The sequence below is a fragment of the Danio rerio genome, chromosome 20 (genome assembly GCF_052040795.2).
Source record: "Danio rerio strain M-AB ecotype USA chromosome 20, GRCz13ab, whole genome shotgun sequence".
In the NCBI taxonomy this organism is placed as follows: domain Eukaryota; kingdom Metazoa; phylum Chordata; class Actinopteri; order Cypriniformes; family Danionidae; genus Danio; species Danio rerio.
In genome coordinates this window covers 37,055,677-37,075,950 of record NC_141040.1, presented here as the reverse complement: position 1 = coordinate 37,075,950, position 20,274 = coordinate 37,055,677, and the positions used below count along the sequence as shown (strand labels likewise).

Below are 20,274 nucleotides of genomic sequence, written 5' to 3'. Positions count from 1 at the left end.
ACTGAGAATGCATGTGTAAATGAACGTGACCACGCTTAATGCTGCAGTGTTACACGGTACCACACAAAATGTTTTAACACAAGAAAAACATAACCAGCAGGGGGAGATAGATGTAAGAGATATTACTTGAATGCTTTAATTTTTTTTTTATTATTACAAATTCATACATTAGAATGTTTTCAAAAGGAATAGGGTATAGGGGGATAACTGGGAAAAGAACACAACCAGTAACTACTCTTCTAACTATTGCTCTAAAGAAATAGTTACAAACATAAAAGTTTATAATGATGAACTTTCAACCTAAGTTGGCTAATGAAGATTTTTAGAAAGGCACACCTAGGCGGGTTGTTTGATTTGGGGGCATTCGCTCTCACTGACCTGACAATGGAAATTCAGTTGTTTTTTGCACTACCCAGTGGATATTACTTAAAGCACAAAAGTGTTTTTTATTTTTTTAAGTGAAAAGGTGGCCTTTGCAGCTGTAACACTGCGTGTGATAAATTGCAACATGACGCGTGAAAAAATGCACATTCATAGTAATTTGTGTGAGTGTATACATGTATGCAACAAAAACGGAATATTTTAACATTAACATCTTTAAAGCATATGACAGGATATGGATTTAAAATAAAATGAAATTAAAATAGTCCCCCCCCACCCCCCAAATTTTTTTAAATGTATTTATTTATACTATATTTTATATATATTTTGTGTTTGTGCTTTTGAGAAATCGTAAGTACACTTATTCATATAAAAACATCTACTAAATGCATGTTTAAATGCAGCTAGCCTAAGATATATGAATTTTATGCTAGATATTTATAGGACAAATTGTACCACAAATATTACAACTTTTTAATTAATTTATATATTTATTTTAAATTAAACAAAGGCATGTGTAAAAAAAAAAAAGTATATATATAAAAAAATTAAATCTGACATCAACGTTACCATCATCATCATCATCATCAAAAAAAAAGTCAACAATATACTGTAGATGTTAAAAAAATTACAATGCCTCATTTACATTTTTACCATATAGATAAAAATGTCTCAATAGTTCTTCAATGGAAACATTTACCACGTTTCCTGTTCCATTATTCACTAGTTTCAGTGTGGGCATATGTTGTGTTGGGCTCAGTGTGCATTCTTAACTTAAAATGCAGCTTTTAAGTTCTAGAATGGCCTCCAGTATACATACGATTACCCTTCAAGCACTCAGTGTCGACTCCTTTGGTGTGCGGCTGCTTCCAGGAGAGACCTGAAATAAATTTACGTACACCAAGATAGATGCCTCACTGTAACACTTGCAAGAAAGAACGTGTTGAGGAATAGAATTGAAATAAGTTTTACCGCCATGCCAAGTATAAATACTGCCAGAACGATTAAACATTTAGGAGCTGAGAAAATTAAAGAGAAAAGGGGTATTGTGCTGAAGGGCAAAAATGAAAAAGTCAATGCTTTCTCTCTCTTCTCTTTGTCTTAGGTTCTGTACCAGGCTGTAAATTACAAGATTGATCCTTCTCAAGCCCGGAGAACAGGCAGCGAGCTGTCAGAGGTAAAGAACAACGCTACTTCATTTAGTCTGACACTTTGAAGAGCAGCTTTTGTACGCTGATAAATCTTTGCTAATTGTCCTCCTTGAATTTGAATACTAAATGTGTCTTATAATGCAGTGGCGCAGTAGGTAGTGCTGTCGCCTCACAGCAAGTAGATCGCTGGTTCGAACCTTGCCTCAGTTGGCTTTTCTGTGTGGAGTTTGCATGTTCTCCCTGCGTTCACGTGGGTTTCCTCCGGGTGCTCCGGTTTCCCCCACAGTCCAAAGACATGTGGTACAGGTAAATTGGGAAGGCTAAATTGTCCTTTGTGTATGTGCGTTTGTGTTTGTGTGTGTGTGTGTGTGTGTGTGTGTGTGTGTGTGTGTGTGTGTGTGTGTGTGTGTGTGTGTGTGTGTGTGTGTGTGTGTGTGTTTGTTTGTGTGTTTGTGTTTGTGTTTGTGTGTGTGTGTGTGTGTGTGTGTGTGTGTGTGTGTGTGTGTGTGTGTGTGTGTGTGTGTGTGTGTGTGTGTGTGTGTGTGTGTGGATGTGTGTGTGTGTGTGTGTGTGTGTTACCCAGAAATGGGTTGCGGCTGGAAGGGTATCCGCTGCGTAAAAACGTGCTGGATAAGTTGCCGGTTCATTCCACTGTGGCGACCCCGGATTAATAAAAGGACTACGCCGACAAAATGAATGAAATATGTCTTATGAAATACATTGTTGTTCTTTTCGAGAAGTGGATAGTCTGTGCTTTGGTCTGGCAGTGGATCTTTATTTATCATAATTGCCTTTTTGGGGGTAAAATGTACCTTTTTTATTCTTTGGAAAACAAGAATAGTTGGCAATATGTCATATTCAAGTCATAAAATCAACACTTTAATTCAGAAATAATGTAAAATGAACTACCGAACACTATATAATGTTAAATAAGGCAGTTAATGCATTATAAAGGAACATTAAATAAAAAAAATGCTACTAATATTTAAAATAGCTTAATATTAATTGCTTTATGTTAGTTAGCTTTGAAATAAAAGTTTTAGATGATGAAAATGTAACTGAAATTCCAACAAAGCTGTACTCTGTGTGGAAAACTGGTATAATACAGTAATTCAGTGGTTCTCAAACTCAGTCCTTTAGGGCCTGTGTCCTGCAAAGTTTAGTTTCAGACCCAATCAGACACACCTGGGCTAGCTAATCAAGCTCATACTAGGCTTTCTAGAAACATTCTTGCAGGGGGAAAGCTGAAGCTAAAGTCTGCAGGACACCAAACCTCCAGGACGAAGTTTGAGAATCCCTGCAGTAAAACATTTACTATAAACATACTGCTGTTTGACAGTGTTAAATGTTTGACATTTATTTTCAATACTTTGATTAATTTAAAAAAGGGGGAAAAATAATAAAACACAAATTAAAATATAATAAAGTATTTTTCTATTATTATTATTATTATTATTATTATTATTATTATTATAATAAATATAACATACAGACATCACAGTGGAGCAGTGGGTAGCACAATCGCCTCACAGTAAGAAGGTCGCTGGTTCAAGCCTCGACTGGGTCAGTTGGCATATTTGTGTGGAGTTTGCAGGTTCTTCCTGTGTTCATGTGGGTTCCCTCCGGGTGCTCTGATTTCCCCCATAGTCAAAAGACATGCGCTATACTGTAGATGATTGAATAAACTAAATTGGCCGTAGTGTATGAGTGTGATTGAGTGTGTATGAGTTTTTCCCAGTGTTGGGTTGCAAGGGCATCGACTGCAAAAAAAAAAAAAAACATATGCTGGATAAGTTGGCAGTTCATTTCACTGTGGCGTCCCCTGATTATTAAAGAGACTTAAGCCGAAAAGTAAATGAATAAATGAAGGAATGAGTAACAATAACATTATTATTATTATTATTATTATTATTATTATTATTATTATTAGCAAAACTGATAATAATAATATTATTTTTATATAATTTATTACTTTAATTATTATTATTATTATTATTATTATTATTATTATTATTATTATTATTAAATAAATAAATAATTAAATAAATAAATAAATAAATAAATAAATAAATAAATAAATAACTATGGTCATCATTGCTGACTGCAAACTTCCTTCACACAATTTGCATGACCACTAATGTTTCTTTCATGGCTATAAAATAGTTAAGTTTTCTCCTGGATCATTATATCATAGTGGACAATAGAGCACAGCCTCTGACTGAGTGGACTCAATATCTTACTGTCAAACTCTCTCTGCATTTTTTATACGCCATGAATATGGCTTCATAGCCCAGCTAGTTTAACTCCTGGCAAGCACTACCTTCAGAAAGACACCATTGAAGTGTTTAAAGATTAATGTGCGCACAAAAATACTTCAGTGTAAATGTGTGCGTGTTGTTTTTCCACTAAATGTGCATTTAACACTGAATGAAGTATTGATGAGGTCAATTGTGTGCTTTGGCTCTGTGTATTGAGAGCTAGCGCTGGGCTCCTATGTTTCTGACATTTTTGAAAAGATTACCTAGCATCCTGCTAACATGTAAACACCCGTCTTGGCTTCAGTTTTTGTCATGTTGCTACAAAGAGCATTTACGCTTACAAGTTTGCCTTCATATATAATGCATGTCGGGTTTAGTTTAATGAGATAACCATAATAGTGCTTTCATTAGTTTTATGGGATTAAATAGAAACCTCTGTCCCTGTTGCAGTTTCCTCTACTTTCTTTGTGTCTGTATTTTCCCTGCTGAGCAACTCTTGCCTTAAGTGAATTAGCGTATTTGCCACCTAATTGCAACGTAATAACATTTCAAGCCGCCAATGAATGATTTATTATTCACATTTGCCGAAAGTGTTTGCTTGTAGCAATACTTTATTTTTGCAATTAGCATTTAAAACAAGTTTGCATGATTAGTCTTGTCTGTGTGTAAATATCACAAAATAAAAGTCTAAGATGCACTTTTAAAAAATGTAATGGCAAAAAGTAAAGACATCAAACATTTGTGTGGTGCTTATTAAAACTTCTTTGAGTTAATCAGGTTTTAACTAAATTGTATTAGTTATTATTTTTAACTTCATATTTTAAGTCTGTTTGATTGAATGACTAAAAGTGCTTAGAAAAATGTATTAGATTGAACTAAAAAATTGAAGACAGCATTTAAAAAAATGGAGCCATGTTGATTTTACATGTGTAGAAGTCCACTTCTGATACAGTACATTCACAAAAGTTGACTGTTGAAAAGTTTAAATTTTAAGGCAACAAACTTCAGGATATTTTTGAGTTGACTCAACTTTCGAACCAATTACTGCACTTGTCTTCATTTAAACTCCTAAATGACCTGAAGGAAGGAGGCATGTCAGATGCTAGAGAGCATTTGATTGGTCAATATTTGATGAAGAACTCTATTTAGGCAGAAGTGACCATAGATAAACGTACTGTATACACTAGATATCACCTACGAGCCCTGAGCATGCATCAATACTTGCACCACATTTATACAGTGCTCCCAGGGCAAATGTCACTCAACCGCACTAGTCGAGAATAAAGCCAATGTGAAGATGCTGGACTTTTGCGCTGCATACAGGTGTATTAATGAGCAAACAAAGAAAACAAAGCAGAAAGGCATAACATAGGTAAGATTTAGTTTTTACATTTTTGTATATGACAAACTTTTGTGCTAAAGTCGCATTTCTGATGATAATACAGTTACTTACTGCATTGATTATAAGGCAAAGAAGTACTAACTTACTATATTCTAGGCTTATGCTAGTTTTGTTATATATAATGAGCATACAAGGTTAATGAAATATGACAACAAGACGCTGCGACAATAGAAACTTGTATTATTGTCAGCTTATACAGGTGCCTGGTAGCATAACAGTGCCTGCGCCTCAATGTGCATACTGTCCCCCTTAAATTAATAAATATTACAAATGTTATGTACCATTTAGATTAGAAAGGTGGATATGCACATTGAAACGCAGGAATATCGATGGTTTAAAGGAATCGTTCATAGCGATGATTCATTCACGAACAAATTTCTCCCTTCGTTAGCATTAGAAGTGAAAGCGGGAGAGGGGAAGTTTTTGAGGACATGCAATAGATCATATTGATATATATAGATTTACATATATAAATATGTATGCATATATCTTGCACCCTGGACGATCAGTGCTTCTCTCCGCCTTGGTCTCACATTCATTTAAAAGGAGTGCTACCCTGTACTAAATTGACGCATTCCTTCCAATAGACAACAACAGCGTAGGCAACATCTAATGTAAATATCTGTGAGAAGTGACAAACTGCAAGCTTTGGATGTTTATATCAGGTTTACATCTTCTAAAATCTAATTCTGTCACTGTTTTTGAGCACAGTAGCTTATTGAAATCATTAAAAACAAACATACTCATACTAACATCTAAAAAAACCCCTCAACTTTTCTGATTTTGATTATAATGCAGTAATGTGTACCTTTTGTAAAGCTGCTTTGAAACGGTACTTATTCTGAAATTGCTATACAAATAATCTTCAATTTAATTGAATTTTAAAAATTTGATCTTATTTTCATGGGATCTTTGGCTTTCATGTGCGTACAGGTGTATTTTACAACACAAGCTTTGTACAGACTAATTTTACTTTTTACTTTTAGGCTATATGTAGATACAAACTTCTGTTCCATAGAAAAGTCTCTTGCGAACACTTACGGCATCGGCATCTATCGGTGTTATAGATCTGCTGGTTTCAGACTGGTGAATATTTCAAACCGTTATGTGGTGGTCAGATGTTTGTTTATATTATCTATTATCTTAATTATTAATATTGTTACATAGCATAGAGGACATGGTAAACCGTTTCTCACAATTTAAATGGCTAACCTCCTATACTGTACATCTTATTTTGATCTTCTGGGGGAATCAAGTGTAAATTTAACTTGTAATTTGCACTTTGGTGCTAGCAAGAAAGTCAAATTTTCTTTAGAAAGAGAAAAAAAGCTACTGTACTTCCATTGTTTACTGTTTCAATATAACCACTGTAATCTGATCAGTATGGTCCATGCTTAACCTTTCTTGGCTGCCCATAACAGGTTGGAGCTGCTGTTCCTGGTTCAATTAACCCTACAGACCTGCTGCACAGAACCACAGCCCGCACCATAGAGGTCCTGACCAATACCACCATGAGCACCAAAGCTGTCCTGACCACCGTCATCGACTCTCACTGGTGGAGAGAGTCCCTCAGCCTGCTTCGCCCACTGCACGTAAGTCTCATCCAGAAATCAGCATCAGACGCCTCGCTTTGTTATGCATCCTTCCTCTTTAAAACACCACTGCCAGGAACAGGTTGGACAAAGCTCAACAGTGAGACTCGGCTGCACATTTTTTGGCAGCTTTTCTGAGGCCATTAAAACCTGGCATGATTGAACGAACCTCTCCCTGGCCGATGTCTGCTTGTCTCTCCGTGATGAGGTTTGTTTTCGGAGGTCCTGTTGTAGTGGTATTTGGCCAAAAAGGTTGGTTTTGGTCCCCCCGTGGTAAAACACAACAACAAAAAATAAGTTATTCAGATTTACAATTTACAAATGGTAAATAAATTATTTAATCAGGTCTTAGAATAAATATTCAAGTGAACAAATTATATAAGATTTGAACACAAGTTTTTAGTTTTAATTCATGTCATTACAAAACAAATAAATGAACAGCTTAATTTCCAGGACCAAGAATGTTGCCCATTAATACAAATAATTTCTAGCTCTGCTCTGAAATTTACATTTATTTCCGAAGTTTAATGGAGATATTTTTACTCTTTATTATCTTTTTTTACATTCTCAAATATTATTACACTTACTGTACATCAGATTCATGTCAGAGATCATACTGTACATCTGAATACACTCACAAATATAAGGACAAATAGGAAGAACAGGAGCATGGGCAGAGACTTTTTTTAAAATCTAAATTAATCTCACTGTAATCTTGGAATTAATATCTAGATTAAAATGGCTCATTTGAATTCTGCAGAAGGCATTAAGGCAATATGTGTGCTACCCAAATAATGACTAAAAGTAAGTATTTGAGAACGGGTTTCTCAGGCCAGGTGGCGCATTAGAGGGGGGCTCATCTCCTGTGTCCAAAATGCATCACAAACTGCTTAAGAAACTGATATACTATTACAATTGTTGATAAAAAAATAAATAACGTTCAATAAGATGTACTTGTGTTTACTGACTGTTTATTCAGTTAAACATGAATTTTGAAATGTAGGCCTACATTAGCTCCAAACAGTAATTTTTGATTACCTTAATCCGACTGAAGTCATAACTTAACTAAACTGAAATGGAATTAGGATGTGGAGAATGCATATATTAGTGGCATTTTTGAAGTAAACTCCGCAGTTAAACTGTTATGGTTATTGTAGGACTTATTGCCATATTTTCCAACACGCGCACACATTGCGAAATGCTGAAGTTTTTTCTTTTCATTTGGCATGTGTTATTCAATTTTATAACACTCTCACCAGTCCTTACTCCTTATTTGCATCTAATACCCCAGCTTGTCATGGGGGCAAGAATGAATTGTTCATGAGTAAAGGTGAAACTGCCAAACTGCATTTAAAGTCACCCAAAATTACTAGAAACTCTTACATGAAAGCACTTCACGTAAACACCCTAATCATATTATTGTCTATTAAGGCAAATAACTAGATTACATATGTCAAATGTAGTCAAATGTAAATGTAGTCAGTAGTATCTTCGAAGTAAGTGAAAGATATAGAACTGCTGATTTCATTCAGAAGGACACTTTTTTTGTCAGACGGCTCACCGGTTTGACTTTCATTCACAGTCATTCATTTTAAAAAGCCCCCGGTCCATTTTATTTTTTATATGTTTTACTTTATTTTGTAAATGAATTATTTTTTTAGACTGATCTGGCTCTATATAATTAAACATAACTAAAAAAAAAACATTTTTGTTAGGAAATGTTATATCATACACTGCCAAAAACACTTTTCATATTTTCCTTTTTTTCTAGTGCTAATATAAAAATAAATAAATCAAGAAGTATTTTTTTATAAAAGGCTTTTTTCAGTGTATAAATGATCATTATCGGAATACTCAAAATTGCATATTGTTTCAAGTATTCTATAATTGCGATCCACTGCAAACTACCAATAAAAATAATGCTTTTTTATTGATGAACATCCCATGGTTTCTCCATCCTACATCGACGTCTGTAACCATCTTACAAGACCAGAATCAAAAATCCCCCTCTGTTCCTGACAGAAGGTTTTGGCGTCTTACGAGCGTTTATAAGCATGGCTGAAACATTAATGGCTCCTGCATGCGTGTCTGTGAATGTTTTATGAATATTCTATGAATGTTTAATGAACGTTTATCTCCTCTCAGGGACCAGCCGTGGATAGAAACCGTGCCGGAGCAGCCAATCAGAACGCAGATCTGGAGAAGCAGGGGTGCAGTCCTTTCTACGAGGAGCTGTTCGATGATCCATATGTCAATACGGTAAATTTCACAACCTCCATCCTTCTGGCTCACATCTGTTTGTGTTTTTCTCTTAAAGCTTTATTTGATGTCTCTTGAAAATTTCAGCGGCGGTAAAGGAAAAGGTTAATGACAGTTTTGAATTTGTGCATTTATTTTGTGTGCATTGTAATTGCATTAATGTTGACTGGCACAGAGACGTATTGAATAATGCACAGGTCATTGTGTTCTGGGCAATTACAGTAAATCTAAAGCTTACAGACTTGTAAGATAAAACAAAAGCATCATTAAAATAGCATAATTAAATCATTCTTGAAGCCACACTCTAGCTGCATGTGGCTAAATAAGTAAATAAGCTGTTAACCACTGCACTTCTCTATTACAAATGAATATGTTGCATGGAATATCTTAGTAGATAAATGTATTCATACTTTTCATATTAAATTAGGGGTGGGCGATATGACCTAAAATTAATATCACGGTATTTTTCACCTTTTGAACGGTGATGGTATAATATCACGGTATAATATGCTTTTTTTTTTGGTACTTTTTGGGAGGAGTAGCCTGTCCTGTCCCTTTAGTATGTGTAAAAAGTTAATATTTTTATAATATAATAAGTAAATGGTTGGTATCCCTATAAAAAAGAGACATGGGAGAGTATTGTGCGTTCTCAACATATTTATTTAGCAAAAAACCTAAAGATCTTACTTAACGTTGTACAACAAAACAAATATTAGCATTGTAATAACACAAGAATAGTTTAATAGTGTGTACTTTTCACAAAAACTAACTCTCTCTTTATCTGAACTCTGATGAAACTAGACATTCAAGTTCTTTGCCAAGAACACCAGCCTGTCAACATTCTCTGGCTTCAGTGATGCCCTGGAGCTTGTTACAATATTGCCCTCTGTGCTGAATGCACTCTCGAAGGGTGAGCTTGTGGCTGGGATGCATAGGTATTTTTTTTTTGCCAGACGGCTAATGCGCAAGAAGTGGGGACATTGGAAACGCCACCACTCCAGTGGATCAGAGTCACTGTCAGCCATTACCATCAGCAGGTAGCCATCTAGCTCCATGTCAATGCCCTGCTGCAGTTTACTCTAAAGCGGCCTCGGTCTCTTCGTCTGGTTCTCACTCATCTCTTTTCAGATAGTATAGGCTACTGGCCCGACATTTCTTCACAATGTTTCACTAGTCGTTTAATGGCCACTCCCTTTTTACCTACCATCGGCAAAGCCGATACAAATATGTTTTACTTTTTTATTTACAACAAGTATATATATAAGTATAAGGACAGGTATTCAGACCACAACTGAACGTTTGAAAAAAATGTAATTACTATTATTGATGTAAATGCAGTCGTTCAAGGAATATAATTGATTTATTACGGTATTAGAAAATCCATGTCGTGGCGCAGAGTCACACCGGTGATGACTATGACACCGTTATACCGCCCACCCCTATATTATATTATATTATATTATATTATATTATATTATATTATATTATATTATATTATATTATATTATATTATATTATATTATATTATATTATATTATATTATAGATCTATATTTTTTTTATAGAGTTTCTCAGGATTATTGATCTACTGGATTATATTTTCTTTTCATTATGTGTTTGAGAAAGCTATGTTTTTTGTTGTATTTCGTAAAAAAACTTACTTTCAAGCACCAGATTTTCTAAAAAACCCATTTAAATGTGCATAAAAGGAAATTAATTGTTTTCTTACCTTTATAAAATACTTTTTTGTTTTCCATTTTATTAAAGTCTATACCTAGTTAAACCGTAGAACCTGAGCTTTTTCAAAGGTCTTTTTATTTTGCCATGGCTGTATGTTACCAGTTGCATTTATTCTATTGATGCAAACAATAAAATGGGATTTACCGGTAGGGTTTAGAGATGTGAAATTACTTTTAAATAAATAAACACATAAACATTTAGGCTTTATTAAGGCCTGATTTGGTTACATACACACATTCACAAACACGCACACGATCACACACACACATAGACCAATATGTGTCTAATAGCTGCTTCTAAACCATTAGAATTTTACCGCCTACTCTAGGTGATGTAGTATAAATATAACATTGACCTTTGTGTGCTGTGATTAAATTATAAATTCAGCTAATGGGAAATGGCAACTGACATGTCAAAGATAAAATAAGTGTTCTGTTGTATTTTTTATGCGGTTTGTTCTTGTGATTGCTTTATCAGGAAGCTGTTCAAAAGAACTATACTTTTTAAAAATATAATTTTGTTACTGTATTTTGTTACTGTCATTCTTGGTTGATTCATAGTGAGTGTAACTCACAATTCTTAAAGTATCATTTCATAAATATCAGTTTTAGTATCATCACATGATAATGAATAATGAAAAATTTAATATGATGTTCAAACATAATCTCACTCCAATTTGTAACGCTTTATTTTAACGTTTTAATTTAGTAAAATTAACCAATGCCCTGTAATGGTTGGGTTTTGGGGTGGGATTTGGGGGGCATGTCTCGTCTTAAAAGCCATATGTTTTTATATGAAACAAAATCTTGCATTTGGGCATTTGTTTGAAGTAGCCCCTTATCGGACAATGCATGAAATAGCATTTCTTGTGAGAAACTTTAGGTAGTGTAGGTACAAAGACATTTTATAAATTGACAAAAAATAAGTGAATTAAGTCCTGTTCTTTTGTTATCTTTCTAGTCAGAAGATGTCTATTCTTCATACCACTACAACCCTCAAGAAGACTTTGCTGAAGTGTTACTTCGGACCGGCAAACTGGCTGAAACAAACAGCGAAGGACAAAATCTCTTTCCTGCAACCGAAGGTAGTAGAGCTTATACTAGAGCTGCACAATACTGTATATCATATTGCCATTGATATCGCAATGTACATATCCACAATAGTCACACCGGATTATAGTTGATCAGGTATAATAGTTTGTAATTTCTAAGTTTATCCAAAATAACCTGTGACGATACAGCATTCCAAGAAAGCATTTTGAGTTTAAAAGTAGCTTTAAATAAGATTATTTATATTTAATTATTTTTATGATGAAGACTATACAATAATATTTTGCATTTGACTTTTTAGACTTCATATCTGACAATTCTTATTTTATAACCCTGACTACTGACTACATAACAGATTTCTAACTTTATATCTAGCAATTCTGAGAAAAAAAAGTAAAAGCTGCCTCCTAAAAAACTCAGATTTTATTCGTAACTATTTTAAGATTTATAATTAATTATTAATACATTGGAGACTGTACAGTGATATTTTCCATTTGACTAATAAAAACCTGACCTAATATCTCAGAATTCTGGGAAATAAAGTGGCAATTGCGTAATATAACGGTTTTAAAATTACTAATTAGATCATTTATTCTATTGATGCAAACAATAAAATGGGATTTACCGGTAGGGTTTAGAGATGTGAAATTACTTTTAAATAAATAAACACATAAACATTACAGTGTTTAAACAATAAAGTGGCAATTGCGTAATATAACTGTTTTAAAATTACTAATTAGATTTGTGTATTTACAAATCGTATTTAAATTTATGAATTGGATTTGTGTATTTACGAATCGAATTTTAAATTTACAAACAAGTTTTTTATTCAGTGGTGGAAATGGGCTTCTATAGTATTGTATCTGGTAAAATATACCAGTATTGTATCTGGACATTATAACTTTACAGTTAAATCAGTTTAAATCTGAGTTTATATCACACAATTGCTACTTTATTTCTCAGAATTGCAAAGTAGTCAGAATTCTAAGATATAATCTGAATTCCTAAGATAGAAAGTCAAAATTCTGGACTTTTTATCTTATAATTCTGACCTTATATCTTGCAAGTTTGTAACCTTTGTAACCTTTTTTATTTTATTTTTTATTCAATGGCTGAAACAGGCTTCCATAGTATTGCATCTGGTAAATTATATTGCAGCAAAACTAATTATCAGAATATTTGTTTTTATCCGATTGTGCAGCTCCACTAAACACAAATACTTGCTCCTAAAATCAGCATGACTAGTGACCTCACCTGGGCCATCCCAGTGAAATGTCCACCATCAGCCGTCTCTCATCACCCTCTTGTTAGCTGCAGTGTCCTTGCGAATAACGCTGGAATCTTCGGGCCTGGGGCAAAATCTCAGGTAGCGAATGCTGGCCTCGTCACTCCCTGATGTATCGCCACTCGCTGGCTACACGTCCGGAAGAATAGCGTCATATTGATTAATTAATGTGTACTCACCGCTAGCAGACAGCAGTAAATAATGCGCACCTTCCCGATACAAGAGAGATAGCGGCTAGTCAAAATATCAAGGCCTTTTGCGTCAAGATGGATGAGGCGAATGAGAAAATCGATGCGGAGTGATGGGGAGCGATGCTAGAACTTTAGTGGAAGAATGCAAATCGCAATTCTCCCATTGCCTCTTTCCTTTCTTATCCTCTCTTTTAATTCCTCCAGTGTCACTGTCGTTCAGTTGCGCACGGCAGGCGTAAAGTCACCTTCATGAGGGAGAACGTGAGATGAAAGGGGAAGCGCTTACGGCGGGCCGATAACGCTAAATTAATGACCTGCACGCTAAAACCTATGCTGAATACACTGCTTCCTATTAGAGCAGTCATGGATTTTTGTTGTTTAGATATTGCGCTCATGTCCTCTCTAATCTTAGTGCTTATGTGTGAAATGCTTAAAGGTTATGAATTAAGGATGCTTCGCGCTGCTGATATGGTTAGATTTATTTCATTTTCTTGCCATCTGGGCAACATGCTTCTGACTTTGAAATTGTGCTGTTTTATAAATAATGTATGAATGCACATTTATAAATAAAAATACATTTCTTAGAGCTTGATTTTCTTATTTTTAAGTTATAAAACTCTATTCTACAAATAAGAATTTTATTGCACTAAAATTATATTTTAATTAGCAGTTAATTAAACTGACAGTCTAAATAAAGTAATTTAGCTATGTGTACTTTATTTATACTTGAAGCATACTTTATTAGAGCTTGATTTTTTTTTTTTAAGTCAAAAACTGTTTTTCAAGTAAACATTTTATTACTCTAAACTGACCTGGTTTAATTGACAGTTTGGTTTGGTTGACAGCTTAAAAATAAAAGAATGCAGATATATTTATTTTCATTTATGAGTAAAATGCATTATTCAAGCATATTTTAGGTCTTAAAACACTATTCTACATATAAACTTTTTATAACAATAAAATTACATTTGAATTAACCGATATTTCAATATTTTAAATACTTTTATTTGTGAATAAAATTCATTATTCAAGCATGTTTTTAGGGTCTTAAAACCCATATAAACGTTTTATTATGCTAAAATTACATTTGAATTGACAGTTAATTTAATTGACAGTTTAAAATTAAAAAAATAAAATAAAATGCAGATATAGACCATTTCATTGTGGTGTTGTCGTTGGCCTATGAACAGTTCCTGCTTGATGTCAAACTATTTTAAACTGTAAAAAGAAGTTGATTCAGTCATACAATCTACTTACTTAAAATGAGTTAAAACAGCACACTTCTTGACATTTTGGGCACAAATTATTTGTTTTATGTTCAATCCACTTAAATTTGTAAAAATTAAAAAGTTGACTTAATTCCTTCCTGTTGGCCCAGCACAAATTGTTTGTGTGGCTGTGGAAAACAGCATTTTTGTATTGTATTTTATATATATATATATATATATATATATATATATATATATATATATATATATATATATATATATATATATATATATATATATATATATATATATAATACATTTTATTTATTTTAATTACTTGTATTGTAAAATAAAATGACACGGGAAAAAAGTATTGAACACATGAAGATAGGAGGTGTAAAAAGGGAGTGAAAGCCCAGACAGCAAGTGAAATCTCTCAGAAGTTATTCAGCAACCCTTTGTCAGTGTAAATAAATATTAACTACTTTAGTCCAACATCTACATTATCAGAATGATGAAGATGAAACCAGGGGGGACATTTCAGCAAGACAGTGATCAAAACACAGCTAAGGAAACTCTCAAATGCTTTCAGAGAAAAGAAATCAAGCTGTAAAATGGCCTAGCCAATCACCTGACATGAATCCAATAGAAAATACAAAATAAAGATCCATTTTGATTGACGAGATCCACAGAACCATCAAGATTTTTACACTCTCTTGAAGTCTGAGAAAAACTCACACCTGAGCAATGCATGTGACTTCATTCTCCACACGAGCTGCCATAATTTAAATTATGTATTATTTGAATTTGTTTATAGACTATTTATCGCATCCAATCAGCATTAATCACACATTATCTTTATATTTCTGAGTATATATTATGTTTAATGTGCAAATTTAAACTGTGTCAGTTTCTTTTTTTGGTCTCTCTCACATACTTTTACACCCAAACGCTTTCGCAGACTGGAATACAACAGAGCTGAAGTCTTTAAGCATAATGACAGCCTCCATCTCTGATCAGCATGGCTGTGATTCTGTGTGAAGCCACACGTTTCTAGTTTTGTATGTTAAAGGGACTTTGAGGAAGGATGTGTTAAAAGAAGCCGTCAAACAGCTGAGAACACTAAAACTGATACTTTTAGAAACACGAGCACCTTTGTTATCCCAGCTCACGCAAGACTCCCTCCGCTCCAGCTGTTTTTGATAACATTGTCTTGCCGCGGATTGTCTGATGCTAAAAATGCCTTTGATACCATCAGAGACTCCGTATAGCGGAATAAAACCCAACACCGTATTGCAGTTCTCTGAGAAATGGGAACTGATGGGCTGCCTGAAACATTAGACTCACGTCACCTGCTAATCATATTTGAGAGTCTGGCGCTGTGTATGTCTGCACAGCAGTCTGCTTTTGTTTCCAGCAGTAACGTTTCTTTGCTAGCTTTGCTCGTGTGGTACTGTAGGTTTAATGAATGTTTACAATCGTCCCGTAGGGTGCTTTTGTGGTCAGATTCTAATTGGACAAATTTAGCCACAATCCCTGCAAGGTTTTGTTCGCTGTTGAATGGGGTTAAGCTACTGGATGCAAGCGAAAGGTCAGAATCAAATGCATATTTATAGAAAGTTTTATATAAATTCATTGTTGAGCCCTTATATTCTTTTAAACTTGCTTTCTAACATTTCAACATCAGTAGCAGAAGAACAGAACTCTCTAATACTGTACATCAGCTCTGTATTTGCCCATATGTGTAAGTTGTTTGATATTTTTTGTGGCTCATTTCTTTATTTAATTGCTTAGTTAGCCTATTTTGCTAATTAATATGTGTAAAATCATCCCTTTCAGGAAAAAAAAAATAGAAACATATGCGCCTCATACAGTGCTTCCAGAAAGTATTCAAAGAGCTTCTCTTTTTCCACATTTTTTATGTTTCGGCCTTATTCAAAAATGGATTAAACTCATTAGTTTCCTCAAAATTCTACACACAATACCCCATAATGACAATGTGAAAAACGAATTTTTTGAAATTGTTGCAAATTTATAAAAAAAAAAAAAAAATAAACTGAAAATCACATGTACATCAGTATTCACAGCCTTTCATTTGATTGGACATGATTTGCAAAGGCTAACACCTATATCTAAATAAGATCCCAGGGTTAAAAATTGCATGTCAAATTACAAACCAAGCATGAAGACCAAGGAATTGTCTGTAAACCTCCGAGACAGGATAGTCTCGAGGCACATGGCTGGGGAAGGTTACAGAAAAATTTCTGCTGCTCTGAAAGTTCTAATGAGCACAGTAGACTCAATCATCTGTAAGTGGAAGATGTTTGGAACCACCAAGACTCTTCCTAGAGCTGGCGACCATCTAAGCTGAGTGATTGGGGGAGAAATGCCCTTAGTCAGGGAGGTGATCAATAACCCAATGGTCACTCTGTTTGAGCTCCAGCATTCTTCTGAGGAGACAGGAAAAACCTTACAGAAGCATAACCATCTCTGCAGCAATCCTTTAATCAGGCCTGTATGGTAGAGTGGCCAGACAGAACCATCTCGCCGCCTGAAATTTTAAAAAAGGCATCTGAAAGACTCTCAGACCAAAAGAACCAAAATTCTCTGGTCTGATGAGACTAAAGTTGAACTTTTTAGTGTAAATGCCAGGCATTACGTTTCGAGAAAACCAAGCATCGCTCATCACCAGGCTAATACCATCCCTACTGTGAAGCATGGTGGTGGCAGCATCATGCTGTGGAGATGTTTTTCAGCAGTAGGAATTTGAAGACTAGTCAGGATAGAGGTAAAGATGAATGCACCAATGTACAGAGACATCCTGATTGAAAACCTCCTTCAGAGTGCTCTTGACCTCAGACTGGAGCGACGGTTTATCTTCCGGCAGGACAATGACCCAAAACACACCACCTAAATATCAATAGAGTGGCTTCACAACAAATCAGTGAATGTTCCTCAGTGGCCCAGCCAGAGCCCTGACCTAAATCCTATTGAACATCTCTGGAGAGATCTGAAAATGCCTGTACACCATCCAAATTAATAGAGCCTAAGCGGTTCTGCAATGAGTAATGGGCAAAAATTCACAAAGACAGGTGTGCCAAGCTTGTGGCATCATAATCAAAAAGATTTGAGGCTGTAATTGCTGCCAAAGGTGCATCAACAAAGTTTTGAGCAAAGGCTGTGAATACTTCTTTACATGTGATTTTTCAGGGGTTTTATTTGTAATAAGTTTGCAACAATTTTAAAAACTCTTTTTTTCACATTGTCATTGTGGGGTATTGTGTGTAGAATTTTGAGTAAATAAATGAATTTAGTCCATTTTAGTAAAAGGCTGTAACATTAAAAAAATGTGGAAAAGTGAAGCGTTATGAATACTTTCTGGATGCACTGCATGTTTAATCACAATTGTAAAATATGTGAAACCTACAATGTGTGGTTTTGGAATATTTTTAAATGAAACCAAAGTAATCACACGTGTCCACATTTGTTTATGTTATCACAAGTTTACATGAAAATTTTTTCATAACCACTCACACATTTCACATCCATTCAGTATCTTTCTCATATTTCATGTGTGATTTTTCAAGGGGTCCAATTATGCCCTTTATCAAAGTGATGATTCTGTTTGGGGGGTGTACTAGAACATTTTTCCCAACCCTTTTCCTGAAGGCACACTAACAGGTAACATTTTCAACCTCTTCCTAATTGAACACACCTGAATGAACTCATCAGAACATAATAAGAGACTCATAAACCTGAAGTTAATGCATCAGATAAGGGGGACATCCAAACTATGTACTGTTGATGTGCCTCCTGGAACAGGGTTGGGAAACACTGCTCTAGAACATGCTGTCATCTTTTATGGTTTGGAAAACTCATTATTTTTCAGATAATTTACATTATTACACTATCTTTCTCCCCAGCGTGGGACAAACGGCTGAAATAGTTCTAGGTTTGATGAACCTTGTGAAAAATTAAGTTGTGTTATGATTTGTTAGCTGTCCCAGTGCAGTTTGACAGTGTACATGGTTTAGGGATCAGAGGGATCAGAATATCAAATATTTCAAAATATAATGAATTTGAGCTGAGAACATTGATCCAGAGGATTGAGCAGAACATTTACTCGTCCATGTGTGTGTGTTTAATGTGTGCATGTGTTCACTACTTCGTGTGTGTGCACTTTGGTTAAATACAGAGCACCAGTTCCGATTACAAGTCTCATTATAAATACACCATAATTGGCCAGATGCCACAGTTTTCACTTTAACTTTGCACACACGGCTATCAATAGACATATCAGGGATGTAATAATATTGTTATTTTGCCCCTCCCCATCCCTAACCTTTCAAATTTCCATAAGTGGAATTTGGCCACATTATTAAATCCCCAAAAAACAAGTTTGTAGTCTAACAAGCCATTTGTTACTCTTGAAAATGATTAATAATAATAATAAAAAAAATAATATTTTAAAATCTCTCCCTTCTGAGAATTTATGCAGTATAAGTTTTTATACACCTCCATAATAACTTCAAATAAAATGGTAAAAAAACATAATAGGACATCTTTAAAGGTTCAAGAAACCCTTTAGTACTTTTTTTGAGATTTTGAAAGATTTGTATGTGTTGAGCATCAGTTAAGACAGCGTTAGCACCTGTCAGCTTTGATTGTGGGGAAAAGTAAATAATTTTGAGTTTTTGTCTTCTAATTTCACTTTTCTGGTTTAAAATCATTTTTGGGGTGGGATCGAAAGCGATGACGTAGTGCCCATTTGCCTGTTCTGTAATGACATATCGGTTCATAAAGGTATGTGTTTGTTTCCATGATCCACTGGGTTTGTGGCATGTTATCTCTTCAATTCCATTCCGGCCGATACAGCAAATCTGTCGGTTTGCAGTAAGCATTTTTGTCGGTGAGTTGTATGAGAATTGGAGATTTGCAGACTTTGTCTTTTATCAGTTGAGTTCGTTGCCATTCATACACATCGCCTACCTGTGGTGCTGTTAGCATATGTTTAAAATCCTCCAGATTACCAGCAGGGTTATTGGTTAGAATAGACCGGGCTAAAGACCTGCTAAACTGCTCCACTCTGTCTGCATTCAGACCCAAGGATTCAGGAGGAGAGAAGTTTATAGGGTTTATATAAAACATGACCTTTTAACTGTATCCATCTTCAACAAAGCAGAAGAAAAAAAAGTCTTTGAAAATTAAAAAATCAACAAAGCTATACAAGAGCAGTACTTATTAGCTTAAGTGTGGAAAAAGAACTATGATGATACACTGCAATTGATACAACTGGATTTAAAATAACAAATAGATCAATCTTTTTATTAATTTTTACAATTTTACAGTTCATGGTTTGTAAATTGGTGTTAAGTATACATACAGTAATTATGAGGAAAATGGATAGTGTTTACATGGAGAACCCAACATTTGCACTCAGTGTTGCACTGTTTACACCAGATCATTGTTGCTCGCATTGCATCACACTACAGCAGCTAGACTGGACAAGACTATTTCAAATCATTTGATTTTTGTGTCACTATGTCATAAATAAAAATGAGACATTGGTTTACTGTTGCTCATGTTATGCCACATCCACTGCACAGAGTCATACTTTTTATGATAAGTTTTATTGTGTATCATACATGCAATAGACAGTATTTGGACTAGTACTGTAAATAGTACTATTCAGTTTTTTTTTTTTTGTTGTTTCTGAAATACCATTAAAGCAAATTAGGCAAATCCATTCAAAAACCGCT

At 34.5% G+C, this 20,274-nt stretch overlaps 1 protein-coding gene across 8 annotated transcripts in view; it reads left to right on the top strand.

The window, feature by feature from the left end:
* nbas (NBAS subunit of NRZ tethering complex) overlaps window positions 1-20,274 on the top strand; it is a 378,312-nt gene that overhangs the window by 156,220 nt on the left and 201,818 nt on the right. For 7 of the 8 annotated variants that reach the window (XR_015517670.1, XR_015517668.1, XR_015517669.1 and 4 more), the window contains exons 35-38: window positions 1,487-1,558; window positions 6,614-6,784; window positions 8,930-9,043; window positions 11,743-11,866. Coding sequence is in view for 4 of the 8 variants with exons in the window: in XM_087297010.1 (XP_087153136.1) it covers window positions 1,487-1,558; window positions 6,614-6,784; window positions 8,930-9,043; window positions 11,743-11,866 (481 nt within the window). In the remaining 4 variants the exon portion in view is untranslated. Of the gene's footprint in view, window positions 1-1,486; window positions 1,559-2,555; window positions 2,617-6,613; window positions 6,785-8,929; window positions 9,044-11,742; window positions 11,867-20,274 lie in introns of all 8 variants that reach the window. The other variant, NM_001044807.1, reaches the window with a different exon arrangement.